General features: G+C 35.0%; 1 protein-coding gene across 2 annotated transcripts in view; it reads right to left on the bottom strand.

The window, feature by feature from the left end:
* Positions 1–22,171, bottom strand: part of LOC124357152 (radial spoke head protein 3 homolog B-like) — an 80,379-nt gene extending 58,208 nt beyond the window's left edge. The window contains exon 1 of one of the 2 annotated variants that reach the window (XM_046808654.1): positions 21,749–22,171. In XM_046808654.1, coding sequence (XP_046664610.1) covers positions 21,749–21,906 — 158 coding nt within the window. In that variant the 5' untranslated portion in view covers positions 21,907–22,171. Of the gene's footprint in view, positions 1–4,531; positions 5,611–21,748 lie in introns of those variants that run through there. The other variant, XM_046808653.1, reaches the window with a different exon arrangement.
* Positions 22,172–22,959: the final 788 nt, after the last annotated feature.

The following is a 22,959-nucleotide window of genomic DNA, read 5'->3' as shown; positions in this document are numbered from 1 at the left end:
CTTGGCATGTACACATAAAAAATTACGATAATCCAGCATTATGTCGAAGGTTGGAAATATCTTTGTCGTCCATAGTACATGATTAATAATTAAAAATTCACTTTTTACTTCTAAGAAAGGAAATGTACATTGTGTAATTAGACAACACACTTTCATATAATAACTGAGTTATAATAAACTATGTTTTAAAAACAACATTTTAGTGAACTTAATGAATTCTAAATAATTAAATTAATTTTACTTTAGCATAGCAAAATAACTGAGTTATACAAACACAGAAAATGCAATTGATGACATAATGTTTGTGGTACAACAAATACTACTCTTGTATCGTAACAACTTCAGATTAAATATTCTATGATGGTTCTAATGTAATACGGGTTTTAATTGTAGCCGCTCGATAATGTCTAAGGCTACACTAACGATTACGCCCCATCACTCCCCCAACTCTTCCTGACCACCTCAATGTAAATTATTAAAATAGTAAGCAGGCGGACAGCCAGACAGACAGACAGACAGCCAAGAGGGGTGAGTGTCCGCAAGGCACATCGATTCCGGACTGATGGTGTTTGTCCACTGTCATTTAGCGTTTGTTGCTACCCCTAGCGATGACGTCACACTGACCTGCATTTCTTTACCGAACACGTCTCTTTGGAACCGCTCACAAATAGAATGATGTTAGTCTTGTCCAGGCCGCTGTGTGCAGACTCGGAGTTTTAACCTAATTGACTCTAGGTGGGGTTTCCTTGGCACCAAACTTGTGCCTGTGTGTGATGACAGAAATGTATTGACGTTGTCTATTAACAAGCACAAGATAGGTGTGCGCCACACCGGGTGTCGTGTAACAAGCACAAGATAGGTGTGCGCCACACCAGGTGTCGTGTAATAAGCACACTGAGATTGTTGAATGTAACGTTTCAAGTTAATGGCACGTTCCATTAGGCTGCATGTTACTATGTCACATGTTAAAATGCCATAAGGTTGTACACAGTTTATTTAAAATTTTAGTTATCTGCAACTTTTTCATTGTCATCATGGTTACTCATACAATCTTTTTTTTTATTAAAAAAGTATTTTTAAATGTTCGTCAAGGCTCACCCAAACCCCACGGAGTGACTTGCACCATCATTGAACTCGTTGTTGGTTATATAGAAATAAAGCTTCATGCAGATTTTCAAGTCTACAGACCAGTTTGTTATCAAAATATTGTGCGGACAAACTTTGCCAATAGCACGCACAGTATACACAGGGTACAGCGGTTATCGCAATATAACCGAATCAAGCAATGTCGAGCGTGGCTACTGCTTGGATGGGTAACCACTGAGCTATCTAATCCTTGCGAGCGTTCCGCCTCCCCACACGGACATTGGTAGTATTTGGGAACTCACTTCTAAGCCGATGACCCCCAGGTTAGATGTTACAGAGGGCTTCTTAGCTCTAACTTCACCTGGTAAAATAATAGATTCTTAGACTTTGGCTTATGACAAACGGAAATAAAATTTCTCTAGCCCCTCGAGTTCGCTAAAGGTTAGCCAAACACGTCAGTGAGTTTTTATATAACTTCAGTCGAATTTTATATCAGTGCATCGCTCATAATAACGAGTAGAAATTGTAGGTTGATTACTTAACATTTTGATTACATATATGTTATCGATTGAGGATCAAATTACTCATATCATTTGATTTTGTGTGTGTTTTTATACGACAAGAAGCTTAGGATCCTCTAATGCACTTGGTAGGTTTCCTGCGCGGTTTCCGGAGTGACAGCACATTCAAGAGGTGTAAGAGCGGTGGATAGGGCTCATTTAAGAATAATGATTCTCATGAGCCTACTTTGACCCAACCCTGTGATTGGAACGAAAACATCTACGATAATAACGACGTATGAATTAACGGTGGTGTGTGTGCGTCTGTGTTTTTCCTGTATCAGGATGATTATAGATTATATACGTAAACTTAACTATTAGAACACCTTTTCTTTTTATTATAGATGCGTTATTCAGCATTTTATACGAAAATGTTGCAATGCATTGAATTTTCATTTGAACCATTTACATTAATTTGTTTTCAATTACTATCTGGTCCCCAAGAACCAGAGATTATAAGTTATTTCCTAAATAAGATATCAACTCTGACCGCAATTCTAATACAGAGTAACGCCAACTATCGAGCGGGCGTTCTGTAAGTTCATAGCGAGGCCTATTCGACAGAGAAGTTCAGTTAATTTAGTCGTAGACATTTCGTGACCATGACGTGACGTAACGTCGAAACATCTTTGCAGTTTTTACAATAAATTAAAACAATACACGAAATATAACACACAGACAATTAATATACAGTTAGAGACAGTCAATATAAACCACTGTATGCTAAGTTATATCTGTTCAGGGGAAATAACCAGAAAGAGTAAACGTAATTTTCTGATTCATTGCGTACGAGTATATACATTACTTGGAAGATCTTTAGGAGCATTGTGATATTTCCTGACTATTCCTTTGATAGCAATCTTTTTATATGACTTAAATTTCTAAGGAATACACATTTAGAAAAAGAAACAACCACACATAAAAAGATAAATCCACATGTGTTTGTGACTGAAATTAAATATGATCCACAGTTAAAACAGCTGATTTGAAGGATGAACAGCTGATATGTACACAAAAGAAATATACATGTTTTTTGTGAACATTTCGTTCCTCTACCGCTAAGTTTTTAAGGGCTCATTGGTATATTTATCGTAAAATAAATTGTGAAATAAAAAATAACTACTCATTTAAGTTAGATAATGAAACAATATTTTCGGTACAGTATGGAAGTTTATCTAAATTGTAAATAAACATGATATGATTAAATGTGTTTCACAACAACCACGTGACACGTTTCATGGTTTAATTGAAGTAAATTTTGCTTTAATTTAGATTTGAAAGATCTTAACCATCATCATCTTAATAAATGTGTAATTTTTGTTTTGTATTTGTTTCTTCTCTCCTTTCAGTTTCTAACAGTTTTATGTTTTCTTAAAGATTTTCGTGGTTATGCTCAGTTTCTAATGACAATTTGCTATGGATTACCAGCAAAACGTTATTTTATTGCAGAAAATTCTTTTGTTTATAGGTGTTCATAAGTAAGTGATCTTATAATCGCATTCTAGGATTTATACCGATTTATACACGTAGTAGCTATCGCAGTCACTACATTTTATTTTTCTTAACTCCACACCTCTCGCATATTTCTTTTTGATATACTCTTTGGTTCAATTTGTTTTCAATAAAATTAAATTTACACTTTCTTATTTTTAAGTGAAAAATAATTTTTAATGATATTTTCATCAGCTTCGTTTAATTTAGTCTTTAATGGCACAAACATATATTTCTAACTTTTTTTAGAGGTTAGGTTTGCTCAGATCGATGCAATTAATATTTCTTTATTTCCTATTAATAATGTTGTAAATATTGTAGGTTTTATATCAATTCTAATACATAATAACAGTTCATGTGAAGTATGATACGTCTTGCTTTAGAAAGCACGTCACAGATATTTTTAACTCTGTTTGGCGATTTTAATTAATAAAGTACCGTTGGTTGAAACATGAAAATTCCATACAAGAAAAGTTATTATTCTTGTAAACTGTTTATACCAGGTGAGGAATTAACGGAAAGATAAGACCGGTTCACCATTTTGAGCCACATTGTTTGCTATTTCAGTGATAGGTTAATAAGTTCTGCATATATTCAATATTTCATCTTAGAAATTACTTAGAAAAATTCTGTAATGTAAAAAAATACACAAACACAAAGAAATTAGGACAAAAATGATTTTAGGACATTCATTTATGGTAATTAATAAGTTTTATCGTGTTAAACTGTTTCGTATAGTTGAACACGAAACAGTTTAACATGTTATAACACAGCCTACTTTAAAATCAACTTGTGCATTTGTCAAAAATATCCAGAAGTTGTATTGGTTTTAATCTCTTTTAAACACAGTGAAGTAATTGACATGTCTCTTCACGTTAATATTAATATGCATAAAAAACTGTATAACAAATCGATCGGTTATATAATTAGAACATAACACAAATTAAATTTCTGTAATGCCTTGCCAGTATAAAGAGAACAAATTTATGGTTTTAGGAAATTTTTATACCGCAAGCATCTGCTCTAGTTTTAAAGTTGTTGAAGTACAGTTTCCATCTTAATTTGAAAACTAAATTTTCATTGACAACTGAAATACTTTCTTGAATTTCCAAGTGATCAAAACATTTTTTGTTATTACTGAAATTATGTTAAACTGTTATCAATAAAAAACGATCCTTTTAACAGATTCAAAATCAAGTCAGCACGATGTACATGTAAAGTACCGTACTTTGGGGTCTGCTAGGAAACCTCAGTAGCAACTAGGTGCTGTATGTAAGTACCACTTAGTTGCAATGTTTTAATTTTAAATTCTGGTTGTTTTGAATTGAAATTGCTAAATTATTTGTTAAAATTGTAAAAATATTAAATAAGTAAAATCAAATTTGAATGCTTACAATTTCTTGGGTGGCGTTGTGTTGAGCTCTCTTTTGGTGCGGATCTTGTTGATGTTATTATTGTTGTTACCGTTGGGGACCGTAGTCTTGTTCTTGTTATCTTGGGGCCGCGTGGGGGCTGCTTTAGGCACCCGATACTTCTGGTTGACCACGCGGGGCTGGCTCGCGAAGCTGTACACAAGGACCTCCTCGCCGATGTTGGACGGATGCAGGGAACCCGACGAGCCTGAAGAGCCGTTGACCGAGGAGGTATAGCTGTTGAGCCCCAAGATGGCCGCGAGCTCTGGTGGTGGCTCCAGGAATATTCCGGTCTTCACGGTGGTCACGAACATCGGTCTGTTATCTAAGGATTTGCCGGGATTGGACCTCTTCTGCCTCGGCGCCGGCGGGGGAGCGTTCAAAGTCCTCAGTTTGGAATCCAGGCTGTTGAAGAACTCCTTGGACATGTTGTTCTCCTTGCGCACATTGGGCGAGAGCTTGCGGTTGAAGCTGTCCAAGTCGTTCACGGACGAAAAGCAGTTCTTGTGGTAATAATGATGGTTCTTGTTGATGTTGTCTGTAGAGGAAGCCAGATTGTTGAAGCGATCCTCTGTCTTTCTCGGAGTCCTGAGCTTCTTGATGTCGTCGAAAACCTTGAACGCGACGCCACCATCGGTAAACCTGGTCTTCCTGTCGGGCGAAGCGTTCTCGGAGTCCAAGCTCATATGAATTGTCTCAGCAACACTCATTCTGTCACATCACAAACTGCTTCTTTTTACGCTTGAGATTGTAGTGGAAAACGGTTTTGAATTATATTCGGTTCACATCAATTTGCAAGATTTGAGATGAAAATAGGATTGATGACTAACGATGAGAGCTGTCATCTACTTCTCTCGCAACCAGGTATTCCTCTAATTTTAAGACACTAAGCAATTATAAAAGTCACAATTGAAGCAATCAAGTTAAACTAGTTAGTATGAGCTAACGCTACAGCGTTTTCAAATCACAACCACAGTTATACAATGAAAGGATTGAATCTCAACCGTTTATAGTTGTCCATGAAGAACGGGAAAACAAAGCCCAGCGTAGCTAGGCGCTACATGGCTGCGACGCACATACACTGGCTCTGATGACCGCTGTCCACTCGGTCTGACCGGGGCGCACGCGTCGCTGACCGCCGACCGATTCTAGCCCTCACGCGAGTCTGTAATAGCGGCCACGATCCATACCACCAACATCACTACCACCATTACCACCACTACCACCACCCAGTACTTACAAGTTAAGTCTTTGATAAGTAAAATGTTTCCTCCACACAATACAAGAAGAGGATGTACCGACCTTGCTTTGCAAGTGCATATGATAATTTCAAGCACATTTAAAAATAATATAATTCCAGCCACTGTCCTCCTAAAGCTATCTATTTTACAGGGAAAGCACAAGATGGAGCGACGGGGGAAATAACATTATACAATGTACGAGTACGCCTCACCACGTGTCGTATACAGGCTTCGCTGTGGTTGCATACTAAATTTCAAATATAGAATGCATTTAATTCTTGATGTGTCTCTCGGGCACTTAAACAAACAATCATACGGAAAAGAAATGGTACTTTGGGATTATACCGACCACACTAGTATGAAGAACACAAAAATAGAAATTTATAGAAACAAACATGATAGAACGAAAAAACAACTCTTCAATTACAAAATTACAAACTTACAAGCATTTCCAGGTATTGTGATCGTTATTGTTGTCGCTGTTATCTTATCTTTCTCGAGAATCCTGATTACGGCAGACCGCGCGGCATCACGTGATTTGCACGGTACATAATTGCCTTTCCATTACAATTCAATCTGATTAGCCCCTCTAGAATTTGATATTTTACTGATAGGTACTATCTCGAGGGATGTTTTTCTTTCGTCGACATCAGCGCGGGCTTTGGCAGCACCGAAGGTGCTGCCAAAGCCCGCGCTGATGGCCGGAGGCACTCGCATTTTGGGTGGCGGAATGTGATCAAGAATAAAAACAAGTTTTTAGTGTTTTTTTAATAAAGAGTTTAGTTTGGTAAATGTTTGTTTTTGTTGAATTTTTGTGTTTGGAGAAATGTAGAGGTAAAACACGGAAGTACAACAAAGCGATGCACCAGCTGAACGGGCGGCGAGACTCTGCAATCACGTTATCTACTAGACGCTCGACTTTGACCTCTGTCTGAGGATGGGGAGGGGTTTGCGATAAGACAATTCCTGTTTTATATTGACGAAATATTGTTCTACGCTAATCTAGTAATCAGTAGAAACGAAATGTGAAATAACGATTCATGTCTGGGTGTGGTCGGTATAATCCCAAAGTACCAAAGAAATTGACACAACAGTTACGCTCAGCCAAATCCCATGGTTGAACATTCACCATCATAGAACTTATTCATGCAAAAGTTTAGTCTACGAATAAAGTCTTACCACATTCACATTTTTGTTTATTAAATTAAGTTTCATAGCAGTGCTCACATAATAAAAGATCCGGTGAGCTAGGAAGGGTACTATAATGAAATAATTGCCTGAAATTAAATCTTGTCACCAAATTTTAACTTTCCACTCAATTATTTTTTCCTTTTACTCTATGAATAAATATATCACATTGTAAATATCATATGATTGTACTCAGTTTGTTCACAAATTTATTTATTTGTATTAATTTATTCTGATATTTTCTCGTTGCCATTACGGTTTACCCATAAGACCAATGTAAATATATTCGTCAACGATCAATCAAATCCTATGGAGTGGCATGCACCCTAATCGAAGATAGTGTTGCCTACATAGAAATAAAGCTTTATAAACATTTTCAAGTCTATAAGTCAGCTTGTTTTCGAGATGTCGACAAAATGGATATGGAGTTTTTTCCAGCCTCTCGATTAATAGTCTTCGCAAACGCTCAGCCAGTGAGTCTGAATAAAAATATTTTTCCATCTTTATTTATATATTTACTGACAACAATTCTTTAACAGTTTGCAATACAATCTATTGATTGTCTTTTATGCAATGAAGAAAATTATTGTTATTCAGTATCATTCCTATATTATCCTATCTACTAATCACGGACACCCCGCACTGATGGCGGTGAAAGAACACAATTCCTGAAAATAGTGCCTATCACGGAACATAACAATATTCTTCAGGGCCCGATCATGAATCCTGAGAGAGCAATCCCATATTAGAATATACATTATACAAAACCTTATAACAGTTTGTGTGATAGGGGTAGGGGGTTAATAAGATAGGGCAACGCTACACCACGTACCGCGTAACAGGCTTCAGGCTTCGCTCAGTTTAAAGGTAAAAGTTCAAGTCTATAACTCATTTCATTAGTAACATATATAGCGACAGACAATCAAACGGAAAAGAATTTTTTTACATCCTCCGACAAAAAAGAGAAATTGTGTCAGCCTATTGAGCGATAAGTGTCAATGACGTACAGCCCAATTCCATGGTTAAAAATGCAACATCAGAGAACTCATTCTTGTCTTTGTAGAAATGAAGTTTCACGCAAAATTTTGATTTTACAGATGTAATTTTTTCGGGATGTCTTGCCTCATGATAAATTCACATTTTTGTTAATTAAATTAAGTTTCATGGCAGTGTTTAAAAAATAAAAATTCCGGTAAGCTAGGCAGGGTACTGCAGCTAAAGAAAGCACTAAAATTAAATTACAATAACGCTCAGCACAAGAAGAATATTCAACCTTCTCCAAACCCTCAAGCCTCATCACACACTTATTTCTTTAAAAGTTGTAAACAACAGTACATTTGATTTGACTCCTAGAATCTTGCAATTTGCTCAAGAAAATGAAACAAGTCATTAGTGTGTGTCATAAAATTAGCAAATAATAATTTTTTATGATTTTATTGATATTCTCTGCTTTCTTTCCAACCTATATTTATGTTTCTACAACATTTGATGCTCAGGATACGGATTAGATGCATTGCTAGCCACCTAAAATATTTATTGGCACCAGTTTACACTATTCTAGAAAAACTTTCTCGCCTCCACACTTGAGTACACATTCAAACAAAGTGTAATGTATTGTACTGTATACATTTTTAATATATTATTTTATTTCTCAATATTACATTCCTAACCAAGCAGAGGCGTTTAAAATAACATACAAATAAAATTTAAGAATTTCTATTATATCCATGTGGGTAGCTAATTTTAATATTTGGCGCGTATATCTTATTTCTAATTCCCTACTGAAATTATTGCTTAGATTACAAGACACTAATTGGATTATGAAAACCAATTTCAGTGCTATTATTGATTTACGCCAAATTTATTTCTAATAACCTGAAAAAGAATTACTTTTAAATTAAGACAGCCATTAAAGTCACCACTACATATTAACTCTCATATTTCATAACAGAATCTTCACTAATCAGTCTGCCATGTCTATGTTCAATATTGTGAATCAAACAAATCTATGATTTACAACTTGATCACTGTCAAAGTTCATAACAATTGATAGAGAAGGAATTGCTTTAATCAAGTTAGTGCTTCTGATCCGCGGGTAAATAATAAATAGTGCATATTTTTTATTTTGACCATTGCGTGCTATATATTTAGTTTATAAATAAATTATTAGCCTTTCTCTTTATTAATTACTGTTTGATGTAGCTTCAAAACTCATAAAAAAGTTCTTAACACGACAGTTTTATATATCTATAAATATAATATAATAGTTTTGGGCATGCTAACAAAGCCGTTTCGATGGAATTCGAGAAAATATGCTTACAGTCAAAGAAAACTGAGCTTTTATACTATATCTTATAAATAAAAATGAATCGTTAAATGTGTTGGTAAGCGCTAATCTCAAGAACGGCTGGACCAATTCGGTTAATTCTTTTTGTAAAATGTCCATTGAAATCCGAGGAAGGTTTTTGTGAAGCAAAATATAAGAAAAGTTACCTGAAATATTTTGAAATTCAGAAAAAATATAGTTTTTTACGTTTCATAATCCAAGTTAAACTAGAACTAAACAGCCGTTCACACCTTCAGTTTATGTCGACAAATTGGCTGAAACATCTGTTTATATTTATATTTGATCAAATATTAAGTAAAAATTGCTTGATCAGTAATGTAATGTAGATAGTAAATAAAAATTTAATATATAAATTTTACTCAGTTTGCGCCAGACGAATTAAAATCATCTAATGCATTAAATACTGTTATAAAACTAACCTTAATGAACAAAGGTATGAATGTTTTCACATAAGTTACTTTAGATTGGTGGGCTTCCTTGACATTATGTTATTACATTTTAACAATGGCTTATGGAAAAACAGAGAAATGAATACTAACATGCCTCAACGATTCATTCTTTCCCTGGCTACAGTACAAAAAACAAGACTGGTATAACGCAAAACTTTAATAACGATCGTTTTGGAATGTTGCATAACCTTAATAAGGATTTCCCCCTTATACCGAAAGTGCATAAAAAGTAGGTAGGACTTCCCCCTAGGTCGTAATAGGCTTTTCAGTCATACTTATGTGTGTATATTTTCTTCATCAGGACAAGGTAAACTCAACTATGTCAACACGAGTTTGACTAAAATAGATGTCCGAGAACTAGATAATCGAATGTATATAGTATTTTGATCGAGGCAATATGGAAAGCTAAACTGTGACATAGTAGGTAAGTGAGTTTAAACGGTCTTAAGTAGGCACTTTTTAACCGAAGTACGCATCTCGGTCCTGCGTAAGTATATATTTTTCTTCGTCAGAACAACAAGGCAAACTCTACTATGGTCCTGGAAATATCTTAAAACCTGAAATATATGACAAGGACTGAAAATATATGCTTTTTGACCGAAGTAAGTTTCCGAGACCTGTGTGATCCGAGATTTGTGTTTTCTTGATCTGGATGACAAGGCAGATTCAGCTGTGACGTTATGTATATAATTAATAAGAACCAGAACTGCTTATACACGTGCTAAACATGATATAATAACAATTAAGTTAAACTCTGATACTAATTACCATGAACTTAAATAATATCTACCTGTGTATGCCTACTTACGTTTTTAAATTTTTATAGAACTCCCATCATATTACATCATAATTACTTTTACTAAGTAACATAAGGACTTCGGTTCTAAAGATTGCGTGCGGAGCCGCGGGTAACAGCTAGTACATAAATAAAAATTACATTTAAAAATATATGTTGAAGATCTTTAAAATTATTGTTAAATAGTACTTTAAAATAAGAAAATAAAATAACAGTTTTGCAATAAAATGGTGTGTTATTTTGTTCAGGATACGGACCGTAAATGAACTCTTAAGAATGTATTGCACATTAAAAATGCTTTATAGATTATCCAACTCATTTTATCTACATGTCGTTGCAGGTAGTGGTGAGGGGGTGGTGGTTAAGCAGTTGTGGTTGTTTGTGAGAGGGAGGGGGGGGTAAGGTGTCGACCCTTACGTGCGGCCTCATGCAAATGTCCTCTGGCCTTGGCATTACACCGGCCCGCACCGTAATGGAGGTGGTTTGGTTGTGTTGCAACCCTCATAAAATTAGTCACTAAAATAATAAAGCAATAAAACTTCACTTTATCGTAGTAGTGATTAATAAATAATTTACAGTACATGCCAGTCGACTAATTTGTTACACCATTAGTTTTTAGTACTGTATTTTAGTATAGTTACAAACACTATTTATTTTATACGACCTAACCTTATTGTCAATCCTTCTTGGATCACTCCGATTACAGTATCCATTATCAGTCAATGAATAGATGGCATTATACCAAGTTAATAATTACTAGGTACCTCATTAATATTTTGTTACTTTTGTTGTTAAAAAAACACTGTTGTTAAATAAAACTGTTGACACCTCTGTCGATTAAAACCAAGAATTAACTAAATACAGATGTATAAAAATAGTTCTTTTAGTTTATGAAGACTAAAAACTAATTTCATAGTAAGAAATCAACAAACACAAGTGTTTCCTAGCGGAGTTTATTTTTAAGAGCGTCGTATTTAATGAACAGTGACTTATTTCCTCTATGCAGCAGTATAAATAATACTTTTATTTTATAAAAAGATCACTGTTATCAGTACCAATTCCATCACAATATATTAGTATGTTATTTATATTAAATTATAAAAAAAAAACATAAGAGAGCTGCCGTTTATTCAATTTTGTATTGTTGGCTATTCGCTGAGAACCTCAATGTGGGCCATGTCTTGTTATAGTAAATTTGCTCCAAATCAGTTATTTAGTATGAGATTTTATTCATTTTGTGTCATTAGATTTGTGATAATATCCTGTAAAAACTCTTATCCATGTAATTCTTCAGAAAACATTAAGTTTTTTTTTAAGATATTCAAAGTTTTAAAGTTTTGATGCCTGTCATTTTGAAAATACTAAAGATAATTTCATGATATTATTTTCGGTAATTGGTTTTGTTATTATAAACATTTGAGCCAAATTTGGTATAACTGAACTTATTAGTTGTTAAGAATAAAAACACATACAGAAAGACAGATGGGAAACTAAACACAAGAGACCCATGTTCATATGGTGAAATATATTTGTCTTGACCTGAGCAATAACTTGGCATACACCTGTGAAGAGAGTTACGGGACACCCTATATAATCGTCGTTCATTGTTTATAAATGTAATATAAATGATATCGATCAGACACATATCAGACGCATTTGTCGGGTTGAATGACCTTATCGTGCGCGATGCCATTATCGTCGACTGTGAAGGTCAGTCGATGTCGGCCGTGATGGTCACTGTCACTGACCTGTACTCATTTTATTCTGCAATTGCTGAAATGTGTGCTTCATGGAGCTCGAAATAACAGTGAACGAAATACATGATATATGTATGTGGTGCATGACTGCATTAAGCCACTATTTATATTCTAAACTTCAATGGTTTAAAAAATAGTCGACTGGAATGTTTAAACGATTATAATGTACTTACCACTGCACAGTGCAGTGTTGTCTCGGAAGTGTGGCGGTTTTTGCGTTCAAAGGAGCAGGCGCCGACCGCGGTAAATTAACCAAATCCGCTAAATTAAATCTGTGTTACAAATTACACGTCCATAATAATGACTTAAAGAGCTCCATAACGCGACCAATACAAATTTCCTAAACCACCCGAACAAAATGTAAGATAGTAATTTAATGACAATTATTTATATAGTTCGAAATTCTAAAATTGAATACTACAACCAGTATACTTGTACCTATCTAGTATACAAACGGAATCACAAGTTTTATCCTATGTGTAAAGTTTGTTATTGACAATGAAAAGTTTGAAAGGATAGTAAGACATCGGACAACAATTTTTTGACGTTTGCAATGCAATGCATTGCTTGTCTTTTATGTAATAAAGAATATTATTATTACTATAATTTGATAACGTGTCCGAAATCCCGCCATATCCTCAACCCTCAAACCTTCCATCGTCAATAACAAACTTTAAACAAAAATTCTACAATTGTTACCACGTGTTTGTGCTCTTAGCGATCTTGCTTGGGTTCATTCTCTCCAGTCAGGACTGCAAGGAGTTCACTTATAATTATTTTGACTTTAAATGGTAGTCCATTGCCAAATTTTTACAGTTTTTTAATGTCTTAGGGTCTTCTGTACATCCGAAGAGTAAGGTATATTCAACCCTCAAAACGTAATGTTGTACTTTTTTGTAACATATAACGATGCCAAATTTCTGAAATCCTGTTACTCTTATAAGTTGTATATTTAATATCACAGGGCCACAATTTCCGAGTTATGAGTTTTCAATTTGGTTTCAAATGACCTAAAACCGGTACCTTTTACGTTCTCACCGACATAAACACTGGACGTTATTGTTTGGTTTCATTTGCTTTACATGTCTAGAAGAAATTTTAATGTAACTCCCGTTATTGTAACTTTACTAGTCAGTTTGGGGGTAAGTTCAAACTCAGGGATATATACTTTTTAATCTGAGAGTATTGGGTGATTTGTCAGCCAAGGATTTACACAAATAAACTTTAGGAAGGATTATAACCGGTTTTAGACTCAGAACGGAATATTTCACAACTTAAAGTTTGCTAATGTTACATACCGCTCTCTAAATTGTACATAATTAACAATTAATAAACCTGTATTAATACACTTACTACCAGGGTAGGTATTTGGGTTACATTTCCAACATACAGATTTCGAAAGATAAATATTGAAAGTAGTCTGTAGGAAGGAAACTCAAAATATATTGTGTAACATAACAAACTTAAATAAATCACATTAATTTTAGATTCTAAACCTTCAAATTCGTATGCAGGAATTAAGGTTATTGATCCTAAAGCGATTTCCAGTACTTAAGTGACCTTGTGCTTATCGGGGTTGTTACTAACGCAGAGATTTACATTAGCATACTGAGTCACATACACTATCAGGCACGAACCCTGCTGCCACCGGTGACTTACAGGTATGCAACTACAAGCTTCTGGCAAACTTTGCCACGTACTTACCACCCTGCTTTGTCCGGTGCACCATGTCATGTGCATTACATTCGTAGCTCGTGTTAAATTTCCTCCACAGTCTAACATTGTAATTTCCTTTCTCTTCAATTTCACACAGCACTATCTAAGCATGATGTAATAAGTTTTTAGTTGCATTAAATTATTTTAGTCACAGACCTTTGAAATGGAATTCAAAAAGTTTTGATCACTCCACGAGTAAATAATAGCAGGCATTTAAAGTGGAGGCTTTCGGTTATTTTATAACCAGCGCCATCGTAAAACGGTTAAAGATAGAAATAAACATCTTAAGAAAATTGTATTTGAAAATATTCCTTTACCAAAATTAAAGTTTTTATGAATAAATATAATTTTTTCAGTAACTACTGATAGTATAAACAATGTAAATAGTTGTGGTACGGGCATGAAAACCCCCCGAATTCCAATGTAGACTACAATACTTCCAGGGTCTTTCATGCAAAAGGTAACAGCTGAAGTTAAGAAATATGAAAGCAAGGAAAGATGGAATTGGTATAAAAGGAAACATTCCCAAATTTAAGACGTCAGATTAAAAAAAATGAAGAATATTTAGATGGAATCCCATTGTAAAAGGTGTTACCTCAATATTAAACTCCATAAGGAATATCAGCACATTGTGCTATCGTATATCCTTATTTAGGGAAATATAAGACAATTTACAAGAATTAAAAAATTCAACATGACTTTTGCAATAGAAAATATTTACAATATACAGAGTGTTGCGTAAGGACAAAAGTTGACCACGATATAGGAAAATAATGGTAGATTTTTAAATTTTGAAATTCATATTTTTAAATGTAAAAAAAACAAGGGAAGTTTCCTCATTTAAAGTTTTTTGTTAGATATATAGTTTGCAAAATCAAAATGGTGGGCCATTATAAAGACACGGTATTTATACTCTACCTTTATATTCAATGCCGGAATTTCAATTAGCCTGCACGCACACTCGTAATTTTATGGCCGAGCTATCCACTGAATCATCGGCCGTATTCCTGAAATGTTTAATTGACTACATTTTTCAATTCTTATTTGATTAGATAATTTGGTTTCTTTTGTAGATACCAAAATAAAGTTAATGTGACCAAATACGATGCTTTTTTAGAAATAGTAAAGCTAACACTTAAATGTTCAGGTTTATATTTAAAGCACCGTTACACCAATTTGACACATCATATTTAGGTCGTGTTTTCTTTCATTTTTTTCACAGATATATAACATATATTATTATATTTAGAGTGTTATTATTATATAACATATATTACTATAAAATCATTTCAGTGGATAAAAGAATAGTTTCTGTACGCCATGATAACAGTTGATGGCTCATAGGAGATAGGTGGTAAGGGTTATGGTGGCTAACTGTAGGTTAGGTTAGGTGGTGGAAAAGGACCTATATAATCCTTGGCGTCATAGTTCGTGGGACTGAGTATAACCTTAACTTCTTCGATGCCAAGTTGCCCTGATCCAGTATTTATGTGGAATTGACTACAGACATTGTGTTGAACATTTATTTGATTGTCACTGGTTGTCTGTTATTAATTAATGACACTTGTTAAGAACCAGGTTATCTAGCCAGCAACAAATCTGCATTCGCTAACAGGCATTTACATACATATAAGGGTACTTTCATCTCTATTCTGGCAGGTTTATACATTCCAGTTAAACCCACGCAGCAAAAACCGATCTGCCACCCAAATCCGGATAGCCCTATGGATGTCCAGAAGCGCCACATCACTCAACCGCAAATGTCGAGCTATTGGGGTGCTCCAACAGTTCTATTGTGGGTGATGACTGTTAGAGGTAGTGAGACTCCCTCAGTGTTAAGAGGTGTTGCTAGCTTAGACATAAGGGCGTGCCACCCCTGCCTGTTTTACTGGAGAGGCTGGTTCAGAGCTGGCTTCCCCTTCTTCCGAGGGGAAATGACTTGAGAATAGTGACCTAAATCCTCCCTCAAGGTTCTCGACAGACGGCGGTCCCTACCCTAACTTTACCCATCCAGGTTATCCTGTCACTCCGGAAGCAGCGCAAAGGTCCTTATAGAACTAAGTGCAATCTCTAAGCTTCTTGTCCTAAGAGAACCAAAAAGGTACTTTGGCATTACACTTAGCCCACTACCACTATTTACTACTTGTTGTTAAGCGATATAAATATGTACAGTAAATAATAACGTACGTGAAATAAATTGCAAAAATTAAAGTTCACCTTTACGAGAATCCACGTGATCTGAGCATGAATGTAGGTTATGTTTTCCTCGACGGTGTGGGGTGGCGCCGAAGGATCCACGGAAATCCGCACTGGCACGTGCCAGATCGTCCTACGTGATCTGGTCGGAAAAGTACCAATCCAAAATGCCCCTGGCCATCCGCACTTCTGGCGAAAAAATAAAAACATCCCTCGAGATAGTACTTAAAAATCAAGCTCAGATCACGAAAGCGCTCGTAAAGGTTAGTTTTAACTTTGATACTACTAGTCAAATTTTTATGATAATGTATTCCAACGTATTTACCGCGGCGCGCTGTATAATAGGGGCCTCTGTATAATTCGAGTATCATAGTACCCATATAACCCAGTCGGATTATGGAACCTTCAGAAGGTTCCAGGATACAAGTAACCGAATTTCGCATTCACTGTAAAATACGTGATTGAGTTATACGGTGTTTAAAATTAACATTTGGGCAAAGAAAAGTACGATTTGCAACCACACTTGGATAATTATTAAGAAATTGCCTAATGTAGTATAATATATTCAGAAGCAACATTACGCAAAGGTTAACAAAGAAAGTTTTGTGAGCAGTAAGATATTGTACAGCTTTTCTTGTTTCGTAAACGACGTTAGTCAACACATTCAATCAATCATAAATAACAATCTTAATATGAAAAGGTAAACTTTTTCTTTCCCGTTTTCAAATAGGAAAATATTTATACAAGATTGTTACGTAGATAATAGCTAAAATAACTCACATTAAATTATTGTTATTGTATTATCAAAGATTGCTACAACTGAATTATTATTTTCACTCATTTGATTATTCGTGAACATTGACATTTTGATACCTACATAGAACACAAAACTGTGGTTGTATGGAAGAGCTCTAAATGTATTAAAAATAATGTCTCGAAATAAATGGTTAAGTAGTCACGGTTCAAGGACGTAGCCAGCGAGAGGTTCAAGGGGTCTGGACCCCCAAATTTTCAATTTCTTAAATTACTTTTTTAGTAAACGATTGTTTCTATTTAAATAATTCAGTATTAGTGACATGTAGGCTACTGCTAAAAGATCGTTCTAAAAAAAACTAATCAAGAACTTTTTAAGGACCAAAATGGGGCCTTACTCTCTATCCACTATGGGAAAATATCAGTTGTCTGGACTCCCATCCAAATTTGTTCCTAGCTACGTTTTTGTCACGTTCATACTAATCAATAGGTAATGAACGGAAATATGTTCACATACGATTGACATTACTGTTCTACTCATATGCATTTTAAACTAAATAAGTGAACGGTGCTGTTAATTTTTACCTGAAAGAGGTTATTTTCGACAGTAAGCATTTTTAAATGTGTAATAAGCATATTACAAGTTAATCGTATTATTCGTATCATAAGATAGGTCCTAATTTTCTTATAAAAGTTTCTAACAAATACAAAGTGACTCCTATTAAGAAGTTATATCGCGTGTCTTTTGTAATTTACACAATGGGCTCTAGTGGTTGTCAATAAGTCACGTGACCTCGTCTTACTATTCTAAAGTCTATTTCTGATCCGACTATTCCTGCCAGTAATGATGAACATGCTTAACTTTACTAACCTACCTACCTATCTAAGTTTACTTGCTTGATACAATGGGCTCTAGTGGTTGTCAATAAGTCACGTGACCTCGTCTTACTATTCTAAAGTCTATTTCTGATCCGACTATTCCTGCCAGTAATGATGAACATGCTTAACTTCACTAACCTACCTACCTATCTAAGTTTACTTGCTAGATACAGTGGATATCAATGGAACTGAAAGTTGCGGAAGGGTATAGCTTGTAAAGTCTATTTGCGGTAAAAAAAGTATCTCTATGTAAAAGTACATTAAGGAACGAACACTTTGACTTGGATTCCGAACCACTTTTGGTCTGACTGTATTAACAATGTTTGTATTGGCAGCGCCGATTCTCAATTTTTGCGTTAGGATGTGCCTACAGTCATTTTAAACACATCCTAACTACAGTACTGAAACCGTGTCGGTGTACACTAGGACAGTTCCCACGAACTCCACCTCCATTTTCAATTTCTGTATTTCTGTCAAATTTTATTTAATTCAATTCCAAAACTTGTATTCCTTTAATGAAATGGGATTAAGATTTATAACGAGTCTCAGACAGAGTGCTAGTCACTTCGGAGGTCAGGATTAGCCACATGCAGGATACTTCGTGAGATTACTCCTGTTCCTGGATCAGGATCCTTCGCAGTCCTAGGGTGTACTAGTGGCGGTTGGAATGTGTGAATTCGGTAACCAGCAAGCTAAATAGATTCGTCCCACACGCGAGTCTCAGGGTGTCTAGACAAGATTGAATCAGTGCATGGAGGGTATATTCCTTAGGATACTTAGAAAGATCCAACATTATTCCTTGACAAATCCGAGGTTCGCCCCTCTGGCTGAGGTTGGTACTATGATAGCACCCTTTACGAGTTTCCTGTATAGATTTTAATTCGTAATGGTAGTGATTAACTGTGCAAAATTAAAAATCAGAAATAGTCGTTTCAGTGATCCTCGGGCGCTAGTTGGAGAAGTGATAAACGATGGTATCTGGAATACGTTTTGTCCCAAAATTTTCTTGATACTTTTTTAAGCTGTAAACATTACGTTTAACTGAGTCAACTCTGGAAAGAGCGAATGTACTCTGACTTGCGGGTCTACTAGCTGCTTCAAGCATCACTCTGATGGAAAATCCAGTAAAGTTAGCTCAAAGAGCAACAAGAGATACATTAGATTAATACCACAGGTAGTTGCATCACACTAGACGACATCATTATTGAATGCCGGCCATCGTCTACACTGTGTGGTCATACACACCATTATCCCCAATCTTACAAGTCCTTTTTAAGCTCCCTATTTACATAGATACACACCAAAAGAGTGTAAATAAATATAATGTCTCATATCTTTTATACATTCCAAAACATCATAATTGCGAAACTGTTATACGAAAATAAGTCGAGACAGGTAAATTTATCGGTCTCGAGTAGAGGAGACGCAGTTCTGATATAATACCAAGGCCAGACCCTAAAGTGGTACAATTTACATAGTCCGGCACGGCATAGGTCAGGGCATGACATGAAACAGACCAAGGTCAAATACTGGATTATATCACCACCTCTTAGTTAAAGGGGTGGTTAAACAGAACTCAAATAGACGAATCTTTCTTGTCAATAAATATAATTTAAAAGAGCGTATGGAACTAGATACTTTTAATTTCTAAAGGCTTTATCGATACTGGACTGACAACTGAATAGGCTAATTATATTTTATCTCATGTTTACTATATGGCACCATTTTTTCTGAGTGTTTATTTACAATGTTTTCGCTTTAGGCATGGTTTAAGTAATTTCTGAATATGATGATAATCTTTATCAAAATACTATAACAATCTCTAAACACTCTCAGAATGATGAAATTCTCCTTAAGAGTGAGGTAAGCCCTACAAAAGGCTCAGTCAACTTAGTTATGATAAAGATTAAACACATCTCGAAGTTCTACTCACTGAGAAAAAGGGCAGTCGTTACCCATTTCAGGGTTATTTATTTTATAACATGATTGTTCCAACTGTAACTAAACCCCCTACGTCCAAAAGACATATAGGATACCTAATCATCATATATTTAGATTAAAATACACGTAATCTGTCATCACTTTTTATTCATGACAGCTTTTATGTTGATTTTGGTAGATGTTTATGCTTGGTACTGAGATGATTTTGGCTCTGGCTCCACGCCTAGTTTCCAAATCGTTTCAGTAACTTTCAACTCTCAAAATTCTTTTAAAGGCTGTTCATACCAATTTTTGTTAAAATCTATTGATAAAAAAGGCGTGCAAAATGAATCCAATAGGATAGTTGGCATGATCAGCATTTGGCCACGGGTCTCTCATATTTAAATCTAATTGCCATTATGATCAGTAAAGATTTACATACGTCCTGAGCTGTCTGTAAATGATCAGGAGAACAGAGGTGCAATGTTGCAAATGCTGATCGATGATGACGTGTCGGAACTGAGACAGAGACATGTATGACGTGTGTGATGTGGCGGCGGTATTTATATCTTGCGTCTGCACGCGACCTACCCCAGACTCTGCAACAGTGATGGTTTGGTTCAGAGTGCTTCCGTCCTCTCTCTTTATCACAGAAATATGCCGATATTGCCACTTCAATAAAGCAGTTCACCTTTAATAATGTTATTTACAGTATAATAAACTAAATTATTGTTTGATCATTCAAAATATGTGTTGGGTACCGTAATGCGTGATAGTAGTACTTTTAGGCAGGTAATTTAAATTAAGACACTGTGATTTTTAAAACAGCAAACTTATTGCATGTGAATATAATCAATAATAGCTGGGTCAAGTTGTATGAAATACATGGCTGTAGTATTAAACGTAAAACTGACATTCTCCCTTGGAAGGAAAGTTTGCTAAACCTCACACACACACTTCTTATAGTTTTTATTTTTTCACCATGCCATTGTTTTAGCCTGACACACTTAAAATGAAACACCAGAGACGTAAATAATAGAAGTTAAATCAGCGACAGCCATTTACAATAAGACCTAAAATATAGCTGAAATGGACAGTCTCTATCACGTTGGGTGGTGGCAATATAAATGTTATTTACGTGTGTGAGAGTTCATTTCTAAGTGTGTCAAGCTAAAATAATATGAGCACTGGAAACAGTTCTAATTTCTATATCGATTAAATAATATAGGTTGTGTAGTTCAACACTGAAGGTTGGCTCTCTGCTCCTGGGTTTCAGTAGGCCTATCCTCAAAATTGAGTAACACATATTTGAAAACGGGTTAGTATATCACATTAACACATCGTGTCTTCTTTAAAAAAATATTTTAAATTAATAAGCAGTAAGAGATCGTCAAGCAGCAATACTAAATATTTTGGGGTTTTATAAGTCATATAAATAGTTAACATTCTTGAAAGTAAAGGCATTACAGATAATAAGTATTATTTGGGTTACAATTCATAATTATATTTAACTATTTCATAATCAAACAAATTTTGGAGTATTATATAGAGAGACGTGAGAAATAAAAACAAAGTTACAGGAAATATGGCAACTCGCAACTATAATTCCTTATTTATAAAGTCTATGTGTGTACGAGAATAGAAATTGTTATATTAGTGAATTACTTAGTGAGGTAAGTGCTTTAAGCGTAGCTCTTCACAATGAAAATAACTGTATAAAATAGTATTAACCTTTATTAATTTATAATAGTATTTATTGTATTTTGTTATTTCGATATGTAAGTTTGCCCTGTTACATGTTCCTTACTCAAAAATTAATAAGGAAGTATTTGAAACCAAGATGTGTCCAGGATTAATAAGTAAATCTATAATTCTTAATGATCTAATTTTCAATTATTTTGGTTTTAACTCTTACAGAATAATGTAAATGGCGATATAAAATATGAAAGTTACTCACTCGCCAGGAGGGTGCTTGTACTTCTTCCTGGTGGTAAACAGAGCCCGCGGGCTGCTCTGGAAGGAGTAGGCCGCCTGGTCCCCTCCGCCGTTGAATGGTGGAGAGTTGGCGAGTGATTGGTGAATCACATTATTCGCTAAGTAATATTGTCCTTCCATTTACCAAACAGTTCTTAAACTATCCGGGAAACATAACCATGCCATCCTCTGTTTACAGAAACTTTGACCGCACCGCGCCTTCTACTATTATAAACGTATATCAAATTTCAGGTACTGATAGCCTAAATCTGTTTGTTCAATATGTCTAGTTTAATACTTGTAATTAATCGACAGTTGGATTAGTAAATTATTTCCAAATTTCAAATTTTAATTCAAGCCGAACGAGTAAGTTTCGAAGTAAAGCCGCATTGTTTTCAAACCTTGAAATATTGTTTATTTGATCACCTGTATTTCTATGGCAACGCAGATGAGAGAGTTTCATGTAATAGCCACCAGAGTGCTGCACACTACATAAAATCTTTCTTACCGACGAGCGCAAGTTCACGCTTTGTCCGCTAGAGACTGACACTGCACAGAAGTTCTGAAGAAAATCAATACTTCGCACTCTCCCGCCAATTTTAAAACTTTGTAACTGCGAGTTGCGTTCAACTGCATTTTGATGTCATGCTATCAATGCAGTTTAAACTATGTTATAATGTTTTAGAAGAGAGGAACTCTGCTTCCAAACTTATTACGTATTACCTTGTAATTTTTTTGTTGGTATTTTATATGGAATTTGAAATATTCTTGCTTGTTTCTTAAAAAAAAGCTCAAGTTTTAAAATAAAAATCACTCAGTAGCTATTTAAAAACAAGAAAAATAAATATCAGATATCTTGCAAACAACAATGCGACAAAAAATAAAGAATAAAACCTGTACATGGTTTAAGATCTTTTGGGACATAACCAAATAGAGAATTGAATTCATAGAGAAGAGAACATTCTCTCTTAAAGATGAAATAAATCCTGTCTAAAGCTGTTCTAGTACCAATAGAAAATGTTTATTAACGGGTATTAAAAAGTGTTGTTTTTTTAATGGTAAATAAAAAACGCTTATGATTTAACGAAACATTGTATAACGAAAACATACCCTTGAATTGCTTTGGTGCTAACTGAAACCACAATCCTTTATTAACACGTTATTATTTGAGTTTTTTGCCAGTGGAAGCATCGG

Source organism: Homalodisca vitripennis, chromosome 3, assembly GCF_021130785.1.
Source record: "Homalodisca vitripennis isolate AUS2020 chromosome 3, UT_GWSS_2.1, whole genome shotgun sequence".
In the NCBI taxonomy this organism is placed as follows: domain Eukaryota; kingdom Metazoa; phylum Arthropoda; class Insecta; order Hemiptera; family Cicadellidae; genus Homalodisca; species Homalodisca vitripennis.
Note: the sequence above shows the minus strand (reverse complement) of the source record. Positions and strands in the feature narration are given on the sequence as shown.